The 23,167-nt window shown below is 38.8% G+C and overlaps 1 protein-coding gene across 1 annotated transcript; it reads left to right on the top strand.

Annotated features, from left to right (window-relative positions):
* The first annotated feature begins 341 nt into the window (after nucleotides 1–341).
* Nucleotides 342–22,532, top strand: LOC112541916 (uncharacterized). Its single transcript, XM_088138553.1, has 4 exons — nucleotides 342–484; nucleotides 4,740–4,951; nucleotides 18,587–18,711; nucleotides 22,218–22,532. The coding sequence occupies exons 1-4, from the start codon at nucleotides 342–344 to the stop codon at nucleotides 22,530–22,532; spliced, it is 795 nt and encodes a 264-aa protein (XP_087994679.1).
* The last annotated feature ends 635 nt before the right edge of the window (nucleotides 22,533–23,167 follow it).

Genomic DNA, 23,167 nt, shown 5'->3' with positions numbered 1-23,167 from the left:
CTTTACTGGGAGTTGTCATTAATGAAATTAGCTCTGACCGATAGTTATGGTTTAGAATTAAAACTACCTTATATCTTAATAAGTTTATATTTGATTTTTATTTTAGAGTTCCATTTCAGTCAGCATTTTGGGTAGGATGGGGAAAAAATCTAGTTTTATTAGTATTACTAGTATTTATTATTATTATTATTATTATTATTATTATTATTATTATTATTATTCTGTTATGGGTAAAAGCATACAGAACAATTTAAAAAGGGTTAAAAAGAATACTATGCTCCTCTTCCCAGGAAATACAGGTGAAGCTTCCTTTACTTTGTTCTTTTGCTGTCAAACACCTCATGTTTGGGCCAGATTCCTTCATCTTCCATGATCCATCTGACAGAAATGCCAAACTCTGCACCACAGAAGCGAAACTGGTGAGGCCCTTTGGACAGGAAAAGAGATGGAACCTAAAAAAATCACCAGTATTTCCACATTTCAGGTAAGTTTACTTTCCCTGAAAGTTTCTTCAAATGCAATGGACTGGGTCCAGAGTTCCTTGGCATGAGCAGAAAAACATGTCTTCTTATGTAAGATTACTAGCCAAATTCATGCAGTGTCTCTCTCCTGCTGCAGTTCCCAGAGCTTAATCCCTAGAGCATCCATTGGCCCTCAGAAGCAGCATTTGGGAGAGTGCAGGAGAATGTCCCGGAAAGAAAAGAGCCAAGAAACCCCATTGTGCCAGAAAAATTCCCAACAAAATTCAACCACATCCTTTTACTGTATAGCCGCTATATTCCCATCATAGGCCAGACCCAGTGGAGGATTATATAACTAGAGGATGACTCTTCTATCTTCAATAGCAGACAGAATGCCCACAAGCACCATGAAATGTTACGACTATAATATTCATAATGCATAAGAAAATTGCAACATTAAATTGCCCTTCCAGCTTAGTTGTGATTGGCCATTTATATTAAATTAATTCTGTTCACCTCTGTCTTAGATGCATGTTCAGTATCTGGAAATGATAAAGAATAAATTCAGTCGATTTGTCTAAGAGAACAATACACTGAATCAAGCTAAATAAAATTATGCAGCTTGTAGAATATTTTAACAGAGTATATGTGCTAAGAATATCTTTTCAAATTCTTAACTAAGACAGTAGAGGTTTATTTTAAGAAAAACAAAATGTATACAACCATATTAAGAAAAGTAAAATCAATAAACTTAATGTGACTCAGAGGGAAAGCTCCAAATGGACTATCAGGATGCTTCAGATTTGAAACAACTTGAACATCTGTGTTGCGATGATGTTTTAGCCCAAGTTCCATATGCTGCTTGTTTATTTATATAAGAGAGTATTCTGTTCATGAAAACAAACAAAATGCTGCATCTACAGTGTCAGTAAACTAAGGCATATCATTCTAATTTCTTTGAGTTCTTTTCCATAAAATGAATATATTGAGGAGAAATAGCACCATATGTTCACACAGGAAAAGGTCAGTACAGTATAAGGAAAGGAACCATAGCAGTAATAATTAAGTTCATCACGGTCAGGGGAAGGAAGGAAGGAAGGAAGGAAGGAAGGAAGGAAGGAAGGAAGGAAGGAAGGAAGGAAGGAAGGAAGGAAGGAAGGAAGGAAGGAAGGGAGGGAGGGAGGGAGGCAGGCAGGCAGGCAGGCAGGCAGGCAGGCAGGCAGGCAGGCAGGCCGGCCGGCCGGCCGGCTGGGAGGTAGGGAGGAGAATGTTTCCTTCACAGAGGCAGAGAGAAATCAATGAAACGTTCTTTTCTTCATAGAAGTTTCTTTGGTAAATTAAACTTCTGTTCAGTTCCCATTCCTTCCTTATATGAGGATGAGAGGGAGATACACTCAACAGGCATATCCAAATCCAGTCTGTGTTCTTTAAATCTGTCCATAAAATGGGCATCAAGTTCTCTCAGAATATAATGATTTCAAACGCATGTGCTGTCACATAAACTTAACAAATCTTGCAGCATCGTGATTGCAGATCATTAATCATGTTTTCATTTTTTTTTCCATCAAGGAAAACAATTGAGTCATGTATTTTTAAGAAATTTGGAGATACAGGGATGATTTCATAGATTTGCATCATTCTGTGGTGTCGCAATTTGCGTTTCATTTTCACTTGTCCAAATGTCTTTCCATACTTTAGGACCATGTCAGACCATACTAATAATCATGTTTTTATTTATTTTTCACACCTACACAAAAATTAAATAGGAAGTAAATTCAAATTCCAAATGTCATTTATTTCATTACTCAATACTACAGTGTTACTATAGACTGAAGAGTTTAATTTTTTACATATTTTACTCCATGACAGTTATTATCCATTATAGAGCCCAACACTCTATGTCTCTGTATAATTCATCTTCACAAAATGCCTCTAAGAGATACCATAATTATTCCCATTTGATGGATTGGTAATTGAGACTGAAAAATGATGACTTGAGAAGAGTTATCAAGTGACTCTGTAATTGAACTGGGATTTAACCTCAAGTCTCTGCAGTCCAATGCATTTATCAACTGGCTCACAGCAAGTTTCTCCCAGAATAATATTTTAAGTTGAGTACAGACACAATTATTTATGAAATGAAACCTATTCCATGTGTTACATTCATCATGATCAAAGCTCAATTAAAAAACTTCTTTGTGCCACAAGGGATAATTCAATCTATTAAACATACAGTACCTACATACATATTTCAGTACTTCTACATACTGTATTATAAGCTGTACAGAACTGGAGGGTTCACCTTAAGAAGTGACCATGTGTCTTCCTATATTGAAAGCAATCCTCTATTTAAGAAATGGGGATCACTGTGGTTCTTCAGACGTTGCTGAACTAAAATGTCTAGCATTCCTTGCCACTAACAGTGTTGACTGGGCATATGAGAGCTCTATTGGAGGAATATCTGGAGGCGCACAAGTTTTTGAACTCTGCTCTGTTTGAAATTATTCTCAATTGTAACGTTAACTATGAGTAAAAGAATCATAAGAAGGCAGGGCAATGCTGTTTCTTGTCAGCAGCAGGCATACAGATCACCTTTTCTCCTTACAGTGACATACATCATATTTCTATTTAAATGACAGTTCTTATCTCAAAATGCATGTTTTTATTTATTTGTGTTTATTATACTGCCAAACTTCACAAGAACTCATGATAGTGTATAGTAAAACAGAAGACATAATAACCCCAAACTCATCTATAACTCCTAGTGTTACAATCAAAAGTAATTGTGGAGTTATTCCATTTTTTTCTTGCTTAATAGATTTTTTTGTAAAAAGAAAATAGGTGAAAGAAAAGTTGAAAAAGCAGGGGAGGACTACAAGCAGAATATGAAGTCTGGATCTTCCATAAATTTCCTTGAATGAGGCAGGGCAATTACACAATCAAAATGTCTATAGTTTGTCTTCTTTTTAATAATCAGGCACTCAGACTGTGATATCTGAATGTTATACAAGAGAACCATCTGGTCCTAGCCTATATAAATTAGGAGAAACCATGTGATAGAAAAGGAAATAACTCCTATTTAATCTCCTGCCAGAAGTCCAGATCATAAAGTATCAAAGAGAAGCCACAGATTTCCTCCGAAGCTCACAACTGTGTCATGGAACGAAACTAACCACCAAGATGGGATAGTTTGCTAAAACCCGACTGAATTCAGCGGCACTGTGCCAGCTTAGCTCCCTCTTAAGCAATTTCATTACAAAAACAAAGAAGAAAGAAAAAAAGCTTAACTGGGAGGAGCTGAATTTGTCTGAGGCCAAGGAAAGGATGTAAATAATGTTGACATCTCAAAGACATGCAAAGATGGTCCAAAGGCTTACAAAGGAAAGAGATTAACATCCAATAGATATGGATATTATTAATGTTCTTTAAGTCGTGCTCAGAATGACATCATATAAAGCTCAATCAGTGCTTTAATTTTTTGATGCCAGGTCAAATCAAATCAAATCTTTTATTGTTGTGGTCCCAGACCAGTATACATACAAAAATAAGACTAATCTAAAACTGCAGTAGGGGGAGACATGCTAGAAACATAAGCACTAAAAGTGAACAGTGTAAAACTATACAAAATAGAAAAGTACAAAACTGCTGAAAACAATTGAAAATATAAAAGCCTGAGCCATAAAATAGCTGAAATTAGCCCTAAATCTATGTGTGGGTTCAAAATTCCATCCTGTTGACTGGGGGTATGAGAGAATGAACCACTTTATATCACCATTCTTATGGCATTTCTGTTAAGATATTTTTCTTTTTTGCTATGATAGTTTTTGCTTCTCCTAAAATGCAGTGTTAGAAAATAAAAAGCCCTATATTGTGTTGCTTTTACCAGATCCTTCACTTTTACAATTCTTTTAGTTCTATCTCTTAGATACAGACCCATTCCTTTCATAACATTCACATTTAGCTGAGTTGCTTGTACCCATGTTCATTCATACAAGCCAGTAGTTTTCAAACTTTTTGTCTTCAAATCACTCTTGGAATACTTGAATAGATTTCCAGTGTCACCTTTTCCTAATTTGAGGCCCTCCAGATGTGTTGTATTATACTTCCTAATTTTCAATTAATATGGTTAGTGGATCATGGAAGTTGTAATCCATTACTTTTAGTGGTCACCAGGTTTGAGAATGGGTGCTGAAGAATAGCAGGGTTCCAAAACCTCATTTTGCATATTTTGCAAAATTGTTATTGTTGTCATTTGTGATATATTTCTCATTGGATTAGAAACCCACGAAATCATATCCGAGGAGAAAGAAAAGAGAATAAAAAGAAGAGGGTATCAGCCAACCAACCATGCCGTGAGAAAGGCCAATCCTTCAGTCCAGCTGAACCTCTCAGAAGTGCAGAGGAAGAGCCTGTTGAGACAGCAAAGCATGAAAGTAGTGGTGACAGTATACAAGACAGCATTGTGCAACCAAAGGACCAACCACAACAGGGTAAGCAAATACTCATTGTACCTGGAGTCTCCACTGCATCTGGAGCCTTCACCAACTTGGTTTCTTCCATATCTGCAGTCAGCATGCCAATGGGCATTGAATTTTAAGTCCTCTGGGGAGCACCAGGTTTAGGAAGACGGAGTTATGGCTCTTTACCATGGATAAGATTCAGTGCCCTCCACCCATCATTGAGCCAGCATAAAACTACCTGTATACATTTTGCTGTCTCCATTGCCAAACTCTACCCTGCCATAGTAATTAGGTCCCCAGAAGGTGGTTTCCTTATTTACTGTGTGTGGTGAAGTTAAAGAAAAGGATGATTGGATTTCCCCACCTTTGTTTCTCTTCCCTCCTACCAAATATCATCAGCTGGTGGGAAAATACTCACTATCATTTACCTTAACAGGAAATGAAGTTCAGGGAGGAAGCGAGCTTTGACAGATGGCTGGACCTACAAGGCAGCTGATCTGCTTGGTGCAGGTAAAGCAGGAAAGGCTCTCCTGTTTTATTGGTCAGCCTTCCTCACCCCACAGATCAGTCCCTCCACTGATCCATGGGGTGGTGAAAGCTGCCTGGAAAAGCAGAAAACCCTCTCCTTCTTTACTGAACAGCTGTGTCCCCACTCCACATGTGGATCAAGTGCGGAGCTTGAAGCCGATCTGCAGGCTGATGGAGTTTGCCCAGTAAAGCCTCAAGCTAGCAGAGACAGCCCCATTCTACTGCCATCCAGTGAGGATTCCCACTTCTGAGAGGTATGACAAGAGAACAAGAGAGCCAGCTTGTCAGTGACTATCAACCAGCACCCCCCCCCCAAAAAAAAGCAGATAAGAAGAGGGATAGACTGGGAAGCTCTGTGTCACCACACAACCGTCCCCTCCCCATGCCATGTTAGCTGCTTTCCAGGCTACTCCTAAAGACAGATCTAAAGATCTTTTAAAGACATTGTTTGGAAATAATGCTAAATCTGTATTCAGGCTGCTTTTGAACATGGGTTTACTACTTGTTCATTGATCCTCTGAACCCTTGTTTAAAAGGAGCCTGAAGAAAAGCTAACAGCTAGGAGGACAATCACACAGTATAGTAGGAAAATTCCCTCCCACTTCCCCACTCAACTTCATCCCCCTGTGCCTGTCAGCTGTTCTGCAGGCTACTTTTAAACACAAGTTTAAAGAAAGACTTTCTTTCCCTCCCCTTGCACCAAATATCACTAGCCAGCAGGAGAATACCTACCAATGGATGCAGCATACGTTACAGAGATATATGAAGCAAAAGAAAAGTATTTGATAGCATACACTCATTTCATCCTGAGAGCTGAAAACTACTAGTCTCAGAAAAACAGTGGTTCGCTGAAACTACAAACAGAATTTATAATCTGGCTTCTTGCATGAAGAAAAAAGCCAGGAATATGTAAGCCAAGGGTCCATAACGCCTATAATAGGCTTACATCTTTTAAAAAGTGTCTGTCGGACCTCGCTTTCTCCATATCTGTTATATTAAAGTTTTGCCGTTTTGATGACAACCTGTTGTTTTCCACAGTAACCATGCATTCCTTATAACATGTAGATTTGGTGAGCAATATAAAATCTCTTGTGTACGTTAATCAAATTCCACAAATAATTCATGCAGTTTCCTCAGTTCAGGCACCACCCAACTCCAAACTGTCTCTGGGTGGTGTACAGTAAAACCAAACAAAATAAAAAATACAATATAATAAACTTACAAAACAAAAGGAATAAAGAAAGGAATAATTATTTCATTTGAATAATTCAAATAAACTTCTCAGACACAAGAATAAATGATATCCAAATCCTAACACGTTGCTTCATTTTTTCCACGTTAGAACAATAACTGTTCTGACAAGAGCATTAAAAAAAAAAACCAGGAAGTGGCAGTTCCCAATGCTTTTAAGAGTAAGGAATGCAAAATCTCTGTCCAGATTTTGAGTCTTTGCTCAGTCAAAAGTCTCAAGGCAGCCAACAGGCAAATATTTGAAATATTAGACATATTAAACGGTAGGATTTCACACCAGGATGGGAGTTAGCAACAGATGGTTCCAACAGGCAGTCTGCTTCATGCATATGCCAAGCTCTTCAGTAGATTGCAAAGCTCTGACATATTGGTAATAGCGAAAAAACAGACTGGAACTGGGCTGCCAGTTTCACTTAAGGAATGCACAGCTGCAAAAAGGAGGTTTAGGTTCATTTGGTACAATGGAATCTTCAGAAATACACATTCCATATGAAGCACCATAGTCATAAAGTACTAGAAGCCCCACTGATAATACTCATACATACTCAAAAACTCCATGTGTGCTGCCAAAGCTTTCTGGGCACCTACAGCCAATCGAATTAAACACATATCAGGGAATAAAGGAAAACTGCCTAGTAAAATTCCTAACCAGGGGATGTAGAGGGCAAATATGCATCCTTCTGTTATAGCTAGGAGAGAGAGGGAACCCGACATCCTTAAATTCTCTAGGCAAAATCCTGAGAGGATATATAAATTAGTGATTGAGCAGCCATCTGTGAACACGTACACAAGTGGTTCTAGGACTTACAGATAAATTCACCTCTACCCCATATCCTATTTTCAGTTATTTTTATTGGATTAATTAAGGGCTCTCTACTGAGCAGAACCAGAGAGGTTGCTCATGGGTTTGACAGAGCAAAAGTAGGCTTCAGAAATGCTCACAGGTGGCATCTGGCCACCATATTATCAGAGAAGGTTGAAAATAAATATGAAATTAAACATGGAATTAAACTATTGCCTATAAAAAAAATATTTCTTTTAAATTGTTCTCCTGCAATATCTGAGAAGCACCAGAAACTGCCAAATACTATGAACATTGTCCTATGTGACTGCATTGGGAGGGGTTAACTAACAAATCTAGGAACCTTGAGCAAGTGATACAAGATTCTTCCTCCCAATTAGTAAGATTTCCCCCCCCCCCCCCCAGGCAGCTCTTCAAGGCATAAATCATAATGTTATCTGCATTGTGAGGGGGAACAGGGAATTGGAAACAAAAGAGATCTCCATTGCACAAACTGCAGTTTATTTAATGTGATATCTCAATACAGCATGTTAAATAAAAGCTACTGATTTACCAGAAAGTCTTTCTCACAAGCTCCATGGAATTTGCCAGTGAATGCTGTGGGCTGCAGTCCTGCTTAGTGAAATACCACAGAAATGTTGATATTGACTCCAGTAGGGCCAAGACTGCAGCCATATTCACCATTGGACTATAGCCAAATTGGGCTATAATAGTTGGGAATTGCATCTCTCCTGCCTCAGGCCCACCCTATTATCTAGTCTGTCTTCTTATTTTGAGGTTTGTCTTCCTGAGTCTTTCTTTTCCTTCCCCAAATTATAACTGTGGAGGTTACAAATAGTGAATTGGAGAAGATATGTGCCCTGTGCTGTGTCATATAGCTACTAAGTAATCAATGATGGCACCCAGCCACTTCAGTCTCAAAAAAGCTAATTAGAGTGTTGTTGTTCAGTCGTTAAGTCATGTCCGACTCTTCGTGACCCCATGAACCATATCGCACCAGGCCTTCCTGTCCTTCACTGCCTCCCTGAGTTTGCTCAGTTTCATGCTCATTGCTTCAGTGATGCTATCTAACCATCTCTTCCTCTGCCGTCCCCTTCTCCTTTTACCTTCAGTCTTTCCTAGCATCAGGGTCTTTTCCAAAGAGTCCTCTCTTCGCATTAGGTGACCAAAGTATCTGAGTTTGAGCTTCATTATCAATCCTTCCAATGAGCAGTCAGGATTGATTTCCTTTAAGATTGACTGGTTTGACCTCCTAGCAGTCCAGGGGACTCTTAAGAGTCTTCTCCAGCACCACAGTTCAAAGGCATCAATTCTTTGGCGCTCAGCCTTCTTTATGGTCCAGTTCTCACAGCCATACATTACTACTGGAAAAACCATAGCTTTGACTATGTGGATCTTTGTTGGCAACGTGACGTCTCTGCTTTTTAATATGCTATCTAGGCTTGCCATAGCTTTCCTCCCAAGGAGCAAGCGTCTCTTAATTTCATGGCTGCAGTCTCCGTCTGCGGTGATCTTGGAGCCCAAATAAATGAAGTCTGTTACTGCTTCCATTTCTACCCCTTCTATTTGCCAGGAATTGATGGGTCCAGATGCCATGATCTTAGTTTTTTTAATGTTGAGTTTCAAGCCGGCTTTCGCACTCTCCTCTTTCACTCTCATCAAGAGGCTCTTTAGTTCTTCTTCACTTTCTGCCATTAGGGTGGTATCATCTGCATATCTGAGGGTGTTGATGTTTCTCCCTGCAATCTTAATTCTGACTTGTGATTCTTCCAGCCTGGCATTTCTCATGATGTACTCTGCATATAGGTTAAATAAGCAGGGTGACAGTATACAGCTTTGTCGTACTCCTTTCCCTATTTTGAACCAATCGATTGTTCCGTGACCGGTTCTAACTGTTGCTTCTTGGCTCGCATGCAGATTTCTCAGTAGACAGGTAAGATGGTCTGGTACCCCCATCTCTTTAAGAATTTGCCACAGTTTGTTGTGATCCACACAATCGAAGGCTCTTGCATAGTCAATGAAGCAGAAGTAGATGTTTTTCTGGAACTCTCGTGCTTTCTCCATGATCCAGTGAATGTTGGCAATTTGATCTCTAGTTCCTCTGCCTCTTTGAAACCCAGCTTGTACATCCGGTAGTTCTCGGTTCACATACTGCTGAAGCCTAGCTTGTAGGATTTTGAGCATAACCTTGCTAGCATGTGAAATGAGTGCAATTGTGTGATAGTTTGAGCATTCTTTGGCATTGCCTTTCTTTGGAATTGGAAGATAAACTGATCTTTTCCAATCCCGTGGCCACTGTTGCATTTTCCAGACTTGCTGGCATATTGAGTGCAGCACTTTAACAGCATCATCTTTTAGTATTTTAAATAACTCAGCTGGAATACTGTCATCTCCACTAGCTTTGTTGTTAGTAATGCTTCCTAAGGCCCACTTGACTTCACTCTCTAGGATGTCTGGCTCAAGGTCAGTGACCACACCAGCATGGACATCAGGGACATTAGAGTAAGACTTGTTTAATACTTGGACATGAGACACCAGGATCCATAGACTTGACTGGGAAGTTGAAAAAAACATGCAGAAGAAAGCAAAGTTGCTGCCAAGAATACTACATGGACATGCCACGTAGCCATCATTTTTAAGACAATGATGGGACTAAATAGGCAAAGATCTAAACTGAGCTTTCAGAGGAGATCTACGTGAGAAAGGAAAACAGCAGAGTTAGGCAGCTTATTTGGAAGACTGGCATGAAGTGAACAGCACAGATGGTGATGGGCATTTGGTATTCATGAAAAGGAGAGTTTGTTCTCCCTTTTCCCAGTGTGATTTTTTTTAATGGAAGTAATGCATCCATTTGGAACCTGCATGTTATCATAATTGTAGAACATAATGGGGGACACAGCTGTTCTAAATACAAATAAAAGTCTCTATCTCTCCAAGTATTTAATCTTAATGTGGCAATAGATATTCACTTATCTGAATAAGCACTTACCTGCTTATAGTGAAGGATGGTGTCTTGAGTGATACATTAGAGTTGTTATTAAGAATTAAATGCTGAGGCCCTTTTGCTGCTCACTCTGAGTCAAAATGATTATAGAGCAAAGGTGGGGAACCACCTAACCGTTGGCCATGCCGGCCAAGGAAGATGGGAATTGTAATCCAAGAACATCTAGTTCCATTCTTGTGTTGTAAAGGAATCAAAAACCTCAAAATGTTCCTTTGCTAATATGTTTGCTGAATGTGATTCTGTGGAAATGAAAGGGAAATAAATCCAAATGGAATTATTAATGAATTCCCAAAGTATTGAATATCTTTCACATACAGTGAAGTTTCACTTCACTGTATGTGAAAGATACGGTTGAGTGAACTTGCGGGTTAAGTAAAAAGGAAAAGAGAGCAGTGTTTTTGCCCAGTTCTTTCAGAATCTTAAGAGATGCTCATGAAAACTCACTGAGTGACAGAAGAATTGTATTTCTATACTGACTATTCAAAGGCAGCAGGAACCTCAGACCAAAGAGATACATGGGGTATAAATATGTCTTACCAGCTTTTATCAGTTCTGTGCCAATTTATTTATTTCATGGCAAGGCTTCCCACTGAAAAATCCTCGAAACTTTTCTGCAGAAACTCGTCTGCAGAAAATCCCTGCTAAAGTAGTTTTCAAGTAGTTTTAAAGTTTTTCTCTGTTTAAAATGGTTTAAGTTTTAAAGTTTTATTAAAATGTTAAGTGTTTAAGTTTTATTCCCAGGATAGCTGACATGCTAGAAATAAAACCTTCTTGGGTTTTCTGCTGTCACCTAGGGCAGGGTTCTCCAAAGTGGTCCATGTTGATCCCCAAGGGTTGATGGGACTATCCAAGGGTCAGTGTTGTTGTTGTTACTGTTGTTGTTATTCATAGCAATATTAGTTAAAGTGATATTTATTAAATTATTTTCATATAATACATGTTTGGGGGTCGATGAACAATCTGAAACATGATGAAGTCAATGAGCTGAAGAGTTTGGGGACCCCTGGCCTAGGGTAATGGTGAAACAGCACTGAGGCAGTCACTGATTATGGCTGGGAAAGGATTGATTATTATAATTTTTATGCTGTTGTGTATTTAGTGCCAATGAATGTAAACTGCTAGAGTATAGAAATGAAATGAAATGAAATGAAATGAAATGAAATGAAATGAAATGAAATGAAATGAAATGAAATAGACTCCATCACCTTCCATTCACTAAAGGACACAAGTGAAGTGCCTAAATCTGGAGAGCACCCAGATTGGGCAAACTTGAGCTCTTGTATTCCTGTTTCCCCTCACACTATCCAAATTATAATCATAATTATCAGCAGAATAGGTCTTTGTTTAAGTGAATTATCTGACAGTCCAAGAATTTAAAAATTTTAAAGCTGAATTCTGGGAAATAGGCAAGAAATATTTTTAGCAAAGGTGCATACATTTACACAAAAGCAGAAGTGAAGTTCTTCTCTTCTCCTTTCCAACCCACTCCCTAGCTAAAACTTATATAGAACCTTCCAAGTCTGTGAGTCACCTGGCCATATTCCATATTTAAAGCATTGGCCAGAAACACAGCCCTTACACGCACGTACATTAAAATACAAATTACCATAATATCCACAGTTTGGAGGGATATCAATCAGGTCTTGCTTCAACTCTCAGAAGCAAAATGTGCTAGCTGTACAACTGAAAGAACTCTTCCATACCCTGCTTTTCATGATGGGCTTCAGCAAATTGTATTGTAAAATGCTTCTGTTCTGCTCAGCTGTTCCTCTCTTATCATCTTGAACATTAAGGGCTGATCCAAGTCTGAATTTGTTTTCCTAACAGAAACTATTCCAAAACATTCAGCAAGAGAGAGTTTTTTTAAATGTTTCATGTCCCAGAAATAATGTCCAATCAATCTGAGATTGGTAGTCATTTTTCTCCTGGTGACATGTCTTCAGAATGAAACAAAAGAAATAATATTATTAGCTTTAAGGGATGGCTTTGGTTCTGAAGGGAACTCTTACTGGAAGAAAATATTGGTTGGAGGAGAAACAGATATTGGTAGGAAGAATATATTTTATTTTATTAATTTAGCCATATAATAAAAAAATAGGACTAAAGAAAACCTAATGTTGGCAATTCCATCATGGGGAATGGGAGAAATGATGCACTGATCTTTTCTTTGCAAAAAAAAAAAAAAAACATTCCAGGAGAGAGCTGATATATTGTAGATCTGAGAAGAGGCAAAGACAGAAGATGTGAACATCCTTTCCCAGATTACTATTTTTCTGATCTTCAAAGTAGCCAGATGAAGTTTCTAATTAGTTACTGGGGAGATGAATCCAGGGAGATTATACTGTATCACCCATGCCAGGTCCACTTTGGCCTTAAATCTCAGATGTAAGTAAGCAAATTAAACAGTCAGGCATAACCTAGCTGATCAAGTCTTACACTGCTCAGAACACAGTTCAGCAGAAGAGAGATTTCAATCATTTTCCAAACTGATTACAGTGTTCTGGGGCTTGACCTCAAAGGATAGGAAAACGTAAGCATTATGCTTTGTGGCCATCTTTGTGAAACCCACAGCGGTGAGAAGGTAACAATTAAGAGAACAAACCCATCCCAAAACAACTCATTTTGGTGGACACAGAAATGCAAACTTATTTAAGTATATACAGGTTTGAAAGTCAAAGATTCCTTAACATATACTTAAGAAACGGGAAAAGACATATAAGTAGCAGGCAGTGGGTAATTTATAAAGTGTAATCTCGAAGCCTTTATCATAACCATCATGGGTGGGGGAGGAGATATTTGGGTTTTTTTATACAGTAGGTCATTCATCCAGACTGTAAAGAGTGCAGGGCAACATTAGCTTTTAGCACTCCAGGGCAATGGCTTAGCATCTCTAATCTGACCAAGTTATTTGAGAGACTGCCTCTTCCCGGTTACATCTACCTATCCCATCAGATTGAGCGGGAGAGGTATGCTACAGGCCTCACCTACTAAGGAGTTACATCTGGCGAGACTCAGGTGGCATGCCTTTTCTGCTGTAGCTCCCACCCTATTTGCCGTCATTCCCCCTGAAGTGAAATTGGCCCCATCCCCATTTGCCTTCCAGAAAACCTTCAAGACATGGTTTTTCCATCAACCTTGGGGGTCCCATGGTGAGCCCACAAGATGATTGCATGATGTTAAGTGATGGTTGTCTCTCCCGCTATATTGGGGTGGGGGTGGGGTTCTGTTTTTACTTAATGATTTATGATGTTTATTGTTTTTTATGTATTATACCCTGCCCAGAATCACGTTTTGTGAGATGAGCACCTAGATAAATTTGTAAAATAAATAAATATTGTGGACTGAAAGTTAAGGAAGGAAAAATGAACTGCAATATAATGGCCTTGCCCTCATTGTGGGACATGGGAAAAACAACTCTGTTAGTTAATCCCTGAGTTTCTACCCAAGATCTATACCAAAGTTTTGTACCAATTTTGTACCATTTCCTTCCTCCAAGGCTCGATTTTACATGTTCCCATGTAAGGAGCTATGGAGCATCCCAGTATTAATATAGACCTGTTGACCCCAAACCATTGCCCATATTTTATATCAATTTTGTACTACTACATTCCATCAAGCCCAGCTCCTACAGTATATCTACAGTATATAATTCAAAGACTACAGATACTTCAAGTCAGAGATAACGCAGCTGAGGAAGACATTTGTCAGGTGCTAGTAACTTTCTACTGCACACTAATTGGCAGTTTCCTGTATTAGAAAGCCAATGATCTGCAAGCTGAGTCATGAGCATGACTTGTCATTTCCTCTTTTCCAGTAAGCCTTGCTGGGGAGTGCTGAAAAGGAAGGCAATAAATGTTGGAGGGCAATGGATGTTTTGCATTATGTGTGAATGGTTAGAGATGGTAGCTGTACATATATGAGCAAGTATGTATGCATGTGGTCCTCAACTTCCAACATAGCACTCAGCGCAGTACTGGGGGCTGATAAAATTGTATATGGAAATGGCATGTATTGTGTAGGTTAATATCAAACATAAAGAGACTAATTAATATCAGAACTGAAGGAGCTGATTTCAGTCATGACCAGAGTGGGTAAACTAGTTTGAACTTCCTTCTATTAACTCAAGAGAGAAGCCTCCATTGGTGCCAGAGGACATTTTCTTCCTAGGGTAATAGTGAGTCTTATTACTATTTCTAGAGCAATTCCTATTACTCTTTGTCCATTGGAATGAAAGAATTAGATATGGATATGTTCCAACTTGAACACCTGCAGTTTGCTTTAAAATTCTACAATTTGACTATAGTTTAAACAAATCACAGCATCCTCAATCTGGGCTTCAAAGGGAACTATAGTCTATGGTCTATAGACTTTGATTGCGAAGAGGTGCTATCCTTCTTCAGTTTCAGTTCAGAAGTTTCATAGCAGGCACAATGGAAAATGATGGAGCTACTTTCATGAGTTACTGGCAGGTACTGTGTCCTCCCTCCTCCTGCATGCTACTATAGACTAACATGGCTCTCGTCCTGCAATGCATTCTGAGGTTCTTCCTCAGAACTGAGCCAAAACATTGCAGAGCCCTACCGCTTTATTCAAAACTGGAAGTGAAAGCTTTCAATCTTCTGCAAGATAATGGAGACGAACAGGGGGGACGCCTCTGAGGTTTATGCATATTTGCAATAAAAAAAACCATGTCTGAACAGGACTCTATCTTGGTTTTTGGTGACTTGCAAAGCTTCCATAATGCATCTTGATTTTGTGCTCCATATCTCAAAGGTATGCAAGTGAATACTGTAAGTTCAATGGCTTAGTTAAACAAACTGCTAAATGCAACAGAAGCAAGGGTTGTTGGCATAATTATAACTTGAGCAAAATCTAAGCTGCTCAAGGAAATACAATATTATTTTTCATAAATAATATTGGATGTTGCTGGTAAATGGTATGTGCAGACAGATGTGTCGCTTTACCCGCTGCTTATCCCACTGTTTTATATTCCTTTCATATAGGAGATGTCTGAAAAGAAAAATGAAAATGAATAATATTTAATGATTTTGTTCAAACAGATACACTGCCTAATTTTCTCTTTCAAAATCTCATCTTCAAACATCACTTAGGGAATGAGTCACTTAGGGAATGTGTTGCTGCTTGTTTTTCAAAAAAATCATAGTATGAGTCATCTATTCACACTTTGCCTATTTGCAGCCAGATATCTCCTTGATTCTTTTTTCTGACTGTAAAATAATCAGATAATGTAAATGCTATCCAAATGCCCAGACCATATATTTAGTACCGCAGGCCTCCCAGAAGAGACTGTGCTGAGCATCCTTAAACAGGTTGACCCATATACCTGGAATAGGCTGGCCCATGTACCAGTCAAGTAGCTCAAAGCTGCTCAGCAAAAGCTCATTGTCTACATCCAACAGCTCTACCTGTGTGATGCTTCCTTCACGGGTCTTGTTTGTTGCAATGCACGAGGTATGAAACTCTGTTTGGTACCAATGTTCTTTTTTTTTTTTCACTTAAAATGAATAAAGTGACCAATGAAACAGAACAGAATAAATTGTATATGGATAGGATCAGCCAGCAAGGAAACCATTCCTAGTCAAGGAAAATATAGATCGCCCTCATCCTCACAACTGTAGTAGATTTAAGATTTAAGAACAAGTTCCGTTCTCAAGGTCTGTCCTTAAGTCGAATTTGTATGTAAGTCATTTGTATGTATAAGTAGTGTTGTGTAATTAACTCGAACTATTGTGTATTTAACTTGAATTTTGCTACAGTAGGCTCTGTTCTTAACTACGGATCATCTGTAAACCAGGCGTTCTTAACCTGGGAACTACCTGTATCTTCAGTTCACCTAAACCAAGGCCTTTGTTATCTTCTCAGTAACTCAGTAACTCAGCTAAACTTACATCCACATCTCCTTGCAAATTAGAATGTCTAAAATTAGTTGGGATTACTGAAATTTCTGTTAGACTATTTGCTTCCATTGTCTCACAGACATTATGTGTGCACCTCTTAAAAACACAGTGGTATCTTTAACTCCATCATTGCATTTTAACCTCTTGAGACTCTTGATCAGTGTGACTGTTCAGTCTATTGTCCAAATGCTCATTACCGTTGGGAAGTTTTAAAATCCCAGCTGTTTCTGCTTATGATTCAATATTTTTAAATCAAATGTTGATTTACAATATACAGAGGACTGTTTTCTGTAAATTGGGTGTTTGGGTACCCTACAATAAGAACCCACATCTGAGATTTCCTTTATGCCAGCGATCATCAAGGAGCATGAAAATTACATCTGCCGTATACCTAATATCTATCCAAGGTTATTACAGCTCCACTACAGCAAGTCCATGTCAAGGTGGCTCCAAATCTTAATTAATTTGGGATTGATGCAACATAGGCCAATGAGGATTGAAACAGCAACATTCATACTTTGAACCACTCTGGAAAAATATCCACAGGTAATAAAACAACATCTATGGACCTGGATTCCAGAAAAGAATTTCAGACCCTTATCTTCTTATTGCAGAGGGAAGGTCAAGAATGAGGATAGAGATCCATTATGTCTGCAACAAATCAATGCCAGTAAACATAAGTGATGGCAGAGAGGCATGAGCAACAGACACAGAAGGATACCCATCCTTGGATATTTGCAGTGCATACCAAAAAATTATGAATTGCCTAAGCTGAACATCTCTACATGCAGGATACAGAAGATCTTTTCCTTCCTTAATTAGGCTGATAACAGCTTGAATCAATATTAACACAGAGAGAGAGAGGCTGGTGAATAATTTCCCACCTGCAGCAAATATAATGAAGTCCCCAAAGTCAACAAGGTACCTGGCATAAGAAATGTTTCCTGGCTGGCAGAAAGATTAATCAATACTTGATTAATTGTTTAATCAATCAATCAAAAGAAGTGATCCTCCACACACATAAGGCACAAAATGTGCTGCCATGACTTACCACAGGTTGGAGTCAAGCCATTACATGAGAAAAGTAAGGTTTTTTTTCCTTTAAGGATTTTTTAAATGATAGAGCCCTGCACTATTTTTTTTATTTTTTATTTTTTTGGTGCTAGCGCTCCATCTACCCATTTGCACCAAAGTGTCAAAGCAACAACAAAAACAACAGCAAAAACAGGCTTTTGTCAGGCAAGGCTTCTGAAGATATAAGGCTTTTGCAAAACCATTTGTTCTTAAATATCAATGGATCAGCTGAGCATTGAGGAGGCGGTAATCCTTGCCCAAAGCAGCATCAGAGGCCCTGAGCCAAAAGAAGCATCCTTGTAACCTCCCAAGTAAACTCATTACCAGCTGGTCCCAACATAACTCTTTTTCTGATCAGTTTAAAAATGAGTTTTCTTCTTGACCTTTATATGTTCCCCAAAATAGATTCTACACCTGCATAGAGTTCCATTCAGGAAATCTTCATACTGAGGTTAACATTCAGAGACACATTTTACTAGAGATGTGCAATTCATCAGGTATCCATCTTTTTAGTGTGTGTGTCAGTAGGGGCATATTTCAGATTAGGGAGTTTTTTTCTAGATTAAAAAAATACCAAAACAAAACAGCACTTGAACTATATTTTTAGAGTTGGCTTCCTGTTGTTTTCATCCATCCCACATTTCTATCAAAGCAGAAAAGCAAGGGACAGGTAAAATCTATTCTGAACATTATCCAGCACTTAATTTTTAAAGATTTTATGGAAGAAAAAATACATAAAATGGGTATCAAGAAAAAAAATCATTAAGAAAAGGTTTAACTGGAAATTATGTTAAAAACTAAGCAATGCTTGCTGAAGTAATAGTAGCAAAAAGAGGGACAAGCACCAAAATAATCAGGGAAGGGTGTTCTCCAAATTATTTCCATGACTAGAAGAAGAATCAATAGGTGCGGATGAGTTCAGCCTCATGGACTTGAAAAGTGATGAGGACAGACCATACTTCCATGCAATATTACATGGCCATTTCCCCGCAAGAGTTGTTTGAGGTCTGTTGATATACGTGTTCTTCAAATCTGGTGGACATATTCATAGAATATCCTACTGATCTGAGTTTACTTTTCTTTCTCAGAGCTTCAGTTACCCAGAATTGCTCAGCCTCAGCAAGTTGCTAGACAGGCTCCTTCTGAGGATGTGGTGCAAAGTTGGCTGATAACACCACAGTTGAACAGTATCCTAGCCCAAAGGAAGCATGAGGTAATAACACAACCACTACATTGGGTTGACGTAGCATGAAATAGGGATAGAGAAAACTTTCTGATCTTGGAATAACTAATCTGACTGTTCTAAACTCAGAACAAAACACTCTGCGTGCTGTAAATTTGTTCAGAGCACAGAACAAAATGGGTCATTTTGAGTATTCCAGCACAATTACTCTGTTTTTCTTTTTAAATTCCTCAAGCCAGCTCTGGAGACTTGGAAAATGCATTGGCCATTTAAACCACAGGCAGAAATTCCACTTTTATTGCCACTCATATAGAGAGTAAAGAAGATGACCTCAGCCAAAATATGTAGGAACCATTATTTAGGCAAAAGGGGCTGAAACATTTTTTAAGTCCAGAACAATGAGATAACATTGGAAGGGGATCAGGCAGATACCTCTCTAATTCACTGAAATATAAGAAGGGGGAGGAGCTACAGCACAACCTGACTTGCAAGATTTTGTTATTATAGCCAATCTCAACAAAAGTAGTTTTAGCTTTCCCCAGGAGTTCGTTTCCTGATCTGGTCTACATAGTGGGGATGACAAGGGAGAGAAGGGTGAGAAAGCATCAAGAGTTTGAAGGGGGTTTGTCCAGAAAGATACCATGGTCAATGGTATCAAAGGCTGCCAAGAAGTAGAGAAGGGCCAAGACAAGCCCACCACAGGTCATCAACAAATGTGACCAAAGCTACAAAGCCTATAAAGCTCTTCATAATATGGGACCAGATTATTGCCTCTCTTCAATTGTTTCTGTCCGTCCCAGTAGATCTTATAGGGTGGGCATTGTCCAGATTCTGTCTATTCAACCGTGCCATCTAGCAGGACCCAGGAGACATGCTTTCTGTGTCACAGCATCTGCCCTCTGAAACACCATAACCCTGAGATTCACACGGCCCTGACACTGCTAGCATTTTGTAAGTCCTTGGAGTCTTGGATGTCCCCTCAGGCATTGGGGTCTGGAGGTTGGGTGAGCTTTCTAATGTTGGGTTGTATTTTTCCTTAGGTACTATTATTTTATTATTAATTGGTGCTGGTGATTGTTTTTTAACCGTATGTTCACCCTCCAGAGTTACAATTGCGAGTTGGGTGACCATATAAATTGATTAAATAAATAACTATCATGCTGAGCAAACAACTTTATTGCATAGTATGTCACATGGAGCCAAACACCAATTATTATTTTTCCTAAACTTACACCAAATCCAACTGTAGGTTAAGGTTCACTTCAAAATCAAGGGATTCTGATGCCAACATTGATTAATTAAAAAGACTCAAATAAGAAAGGAATTTTATTAGCTGCTTGATCCAAAGATACAAGGCCAAAGTGTATTGTGCCCTTGAGTTTTTTTTTAACACTGTCCCTGTCCTTCAAAAAAGAGGGGTGGAGCTGCTCACCATAACTCTGGCCCAACTCGTGGTGAGGTTGGCTGGTTTTAATAATACTTGATTAGGGCTACAAATGTGATCCCTTTAAGCCAGTTACACTGCATGAGTGGAAGAAAAAGGTGCAAGAATGTAAACCTTGATTGCACGACAAGTGGGGCTTGCATCTGAGACAGAGCAATGGCTGGAATTCTTTCATAATGGTTTCATTAGCTTTTCTGTAAAAATTACTGATCAAAAGTGCATATGTCCCCAAATGCCTGTTGCACCTTTTTCCAGTCCAGCTTGTCAAGAGAAGTCAGACAATATCCTTGCTGTACAGAGGCCCTCCTCTAAGTATCCAGTGTGGGAGTCCAAAGAGCATAGTGTAGCATGTATGAAATGAATGTAGCATACTGAAATTAATTCAGGTGATCATCTTCTGAGGAGGTAGAAAGGGCTATACTCATCTTTAAGTACAAAAGCATTTGAAAGTGGCATTCTATCATTTTAATTAATTGAAATATGGTACTGTCCACCAGAACACACCTAAGATATTTTGCTCTCTGAAGTAAAAGACAAAATACTCCTTTCAGTTACTGGGAGGGCAGTTGAGCTTTCCTTCTTCACCCTACCTGAAGACTGAAGACTGCTTTGGGTCTTAGCACATCCAGCTCTCTCTGTTCCCATCCCTCAGCATCTGCTGCCTGAAGTGGCCAGGTACATTTTACCAGGACTACTGTGCTATTTGTTGGACTACCTTATAATTCTGTCACCTCCTACTGGTACATTTATAATGCAGGGCTCCTTCAGCTACTGGCACATCTCTAATTCAGCACAGGTAGAAGCGACACGCTAAACAGAGTACTTGAAAAGTTTAGCAACTTTTATCAACTTTGTGTATGTTTGCTTAATTTCAACACAGAGCCTTTTCATGCACAATCTGGAAGAAGGACTCCTGAAAAGAATAGCAAGGCGAAAAGTCCGTCGGCACGTCTTTGGAGAAATTAATACCAAAAAAGTTAATCAGTTTGGAACAGCCTGTTCACCTTTTCATGCGCTGGCTACAACAGTGCGTAAGACATGGGCAGGCAATCTAATGCTTGTAGCGTCTATTTAGTTTTTCATTACCAGTTTTCCTTTGTATGCACTTCTGTTTGAGCTTACAGGTTAATGTTATTACATGCATGATCATAGCAGCTGTTATTTAATAACCAGGACATGTCACATTCCTACCCTTATATTATGCTATGACAAAATATGAATCAATGTTACTTAGGATGTTACCCCAAATCAAACACCACACCAAACAAAGCTGTTTAGAAATAGCTATCACTTAAACTGGCTAGAAGCTCCCTGTTTTCCAGGATACCAGAATTATGTTGCAGTTCAGGGCCTTCATCAATCTAGCCATGAAAACAAGGTAACATTGTACCTGCAAGCACACACTAGATTACACTCCCAGTTCCATCAAATTGGAAAATTGCTATTTCCTTCCTAACAGTACACAGAAGTGGAATAATATTTTCCATGCCACAAATTGCTATTCACATATTATTCTGTGTTCACAAACAGACTGTTCTTTGCACACACTTGCACTAGTGAACCAACTGCTGGATGTTATAGATGTGAAAGTACACTTGCTTGTAATGACCCCTCTCTTCTCTGCTTTTCTCATGTACACAATCTGTGTCCCCCATTACTTCTTCTAGATCTAGGGCCAGACTGGACCTCTTCGTAGCACAGATGCAATGCATGAGCTTCCTTTATTTTATTGTAAAGAGCAGCCTTTGGGAAAACTAAACAGCTGTGGGGCAATGAAAAGGGGAAGGGAGGGAATATTTAACTCTTTCTTTCTTTGCCTATTGTGGTTTCAACATAAATCACCTCTCCAGAGTTATTATATACATTTTAAAAGAAAATTGGGCTTCTTGGCTGTTGCTATTTACATAATAAAAACCACAAAGCTGGCATTCAAGTTAATTGTATTTGTGCAATTAACTTAATCTCTAATTGGGAGGTGACCGATTGTAAGCATTTTTCCAAGAGAAATTACAGTACTACTAGATCCTTAACACTGTGTCCTTCATGGATGACCAATGTGATCATGTCATTTTCCTTTCTGTGTTTGCTATAGGAGATGGAAGCTCTAACCTTTCCCGGCAATCTGCCCATGACACCACGGATGATGAGCAAGGGAATCGTCTGTACCACCGAGTCAGAGTTAAAAACTATGCAGCTGACATTCCCAGAACTGGATGAAGAATCTGCAAAAAAAACTTACCCCAGTGACAGAAAGAAACCATTTGATCAAACCAAAAAGTCCATCCTGCCCCCATTAATTAAGATGTCAAGATCCCAGCTCTCTGAAAATAAGAAGATATCAGGTTGCCATCTTCCCACAGTTCCCACTGTCCCTGCATCAGTGTCACTAAAGTGGGGAAAATTCTAAAACCTCTTTAAAAAGCTCAGATAGTTTGCCCCAAAGAGTTCTGGTCTTGGGATGGTCCATGAACTTTTAGTCACTCAAGAGCCAAGAACTACACAGATGCATCAGTGATCCAGAGGAGAATGCTGCTATTCATTGTATCACCAGTGCAAAACCTCCTCAATAATTAAAGCAAATGCTATAGCCTCTTTGGTGGGCAAAACAAAAGCCATTTTAATCAGTTGCATGTACCATCAGAATAAAGCCAGATGTTTTATTAGGAATGTTAAACTCACCTGCTGAACTGAAGATAACACTTGCAATATTATGAAGGAAGTATACAGAACCCAAGAATGCTTATTTTTAAATCAAATATTCATTCTAACTAATATGTTTATTTTTTATTTATAGACTTGGGAATATTAAAGGCAATTTAAGAATCACTGAGTGTGATTCCCGAGTGTGTGTCAATACACTGTACAGACCTCCTAACTGGTGGGATGTGGGATTCCAAAGTAGTCTGTAGATTAGTAAGCTAACTTGCACAGAATAGTGTGAAGCATCACTTGGGGCAAAACTTGTAGCATACAAATTTAGCAGAAATGCTACATGTTGTACAGGTATAACTAAGGCTGGTAAGCTAGTATAAAACTTCTGTA

The sequence above is a fragment of the Python bivittatus genome, unplaced genomic scaffold (genome assembly GCF_059951505.1).
Source record: "Python bivittatus isolate LINGU-HERP-01145 unplaced genomic scaffold, Pbiv_v1 ctg000220_np1212, whole genome shotgun sequence".
Lineage (NCBI taxonomy): Eukaryota > Metazoa > Chordata > Lepidosauria > Squamata > Pythonidae > Python > Python bivittatus.
This window is presented reverse-complemented; position numbering and strand designations above follow the sequence as displayed.

What these genes read in the sequence shown, in the direction of transcription:
- LOC112541916 (XM_088138553.1), top strand. Translation starts at nt 342, where the DNA reads ATGTTTGGGCCAGATTCCTTCATCTTCCATGATCCATCTGACAGAAAT. An exon ending in CCAGTATTTCCACATTTCAG is followed by an intron (nt 485 to 4,739) that starts GTAAGTTTACTT and finishes TCATTGGATTAG; the next exon opens with AAACCCACGAAATCATATCC. An exon ending in TAGCCCAAAGGAAGCATGAG is followed by an intron (nt 18,712 to 22,217) that starts GTAATAACACAA and finishes TGTTTGCTATAG; the next exon opens with GAGATGGAAGCTCTAACCTT.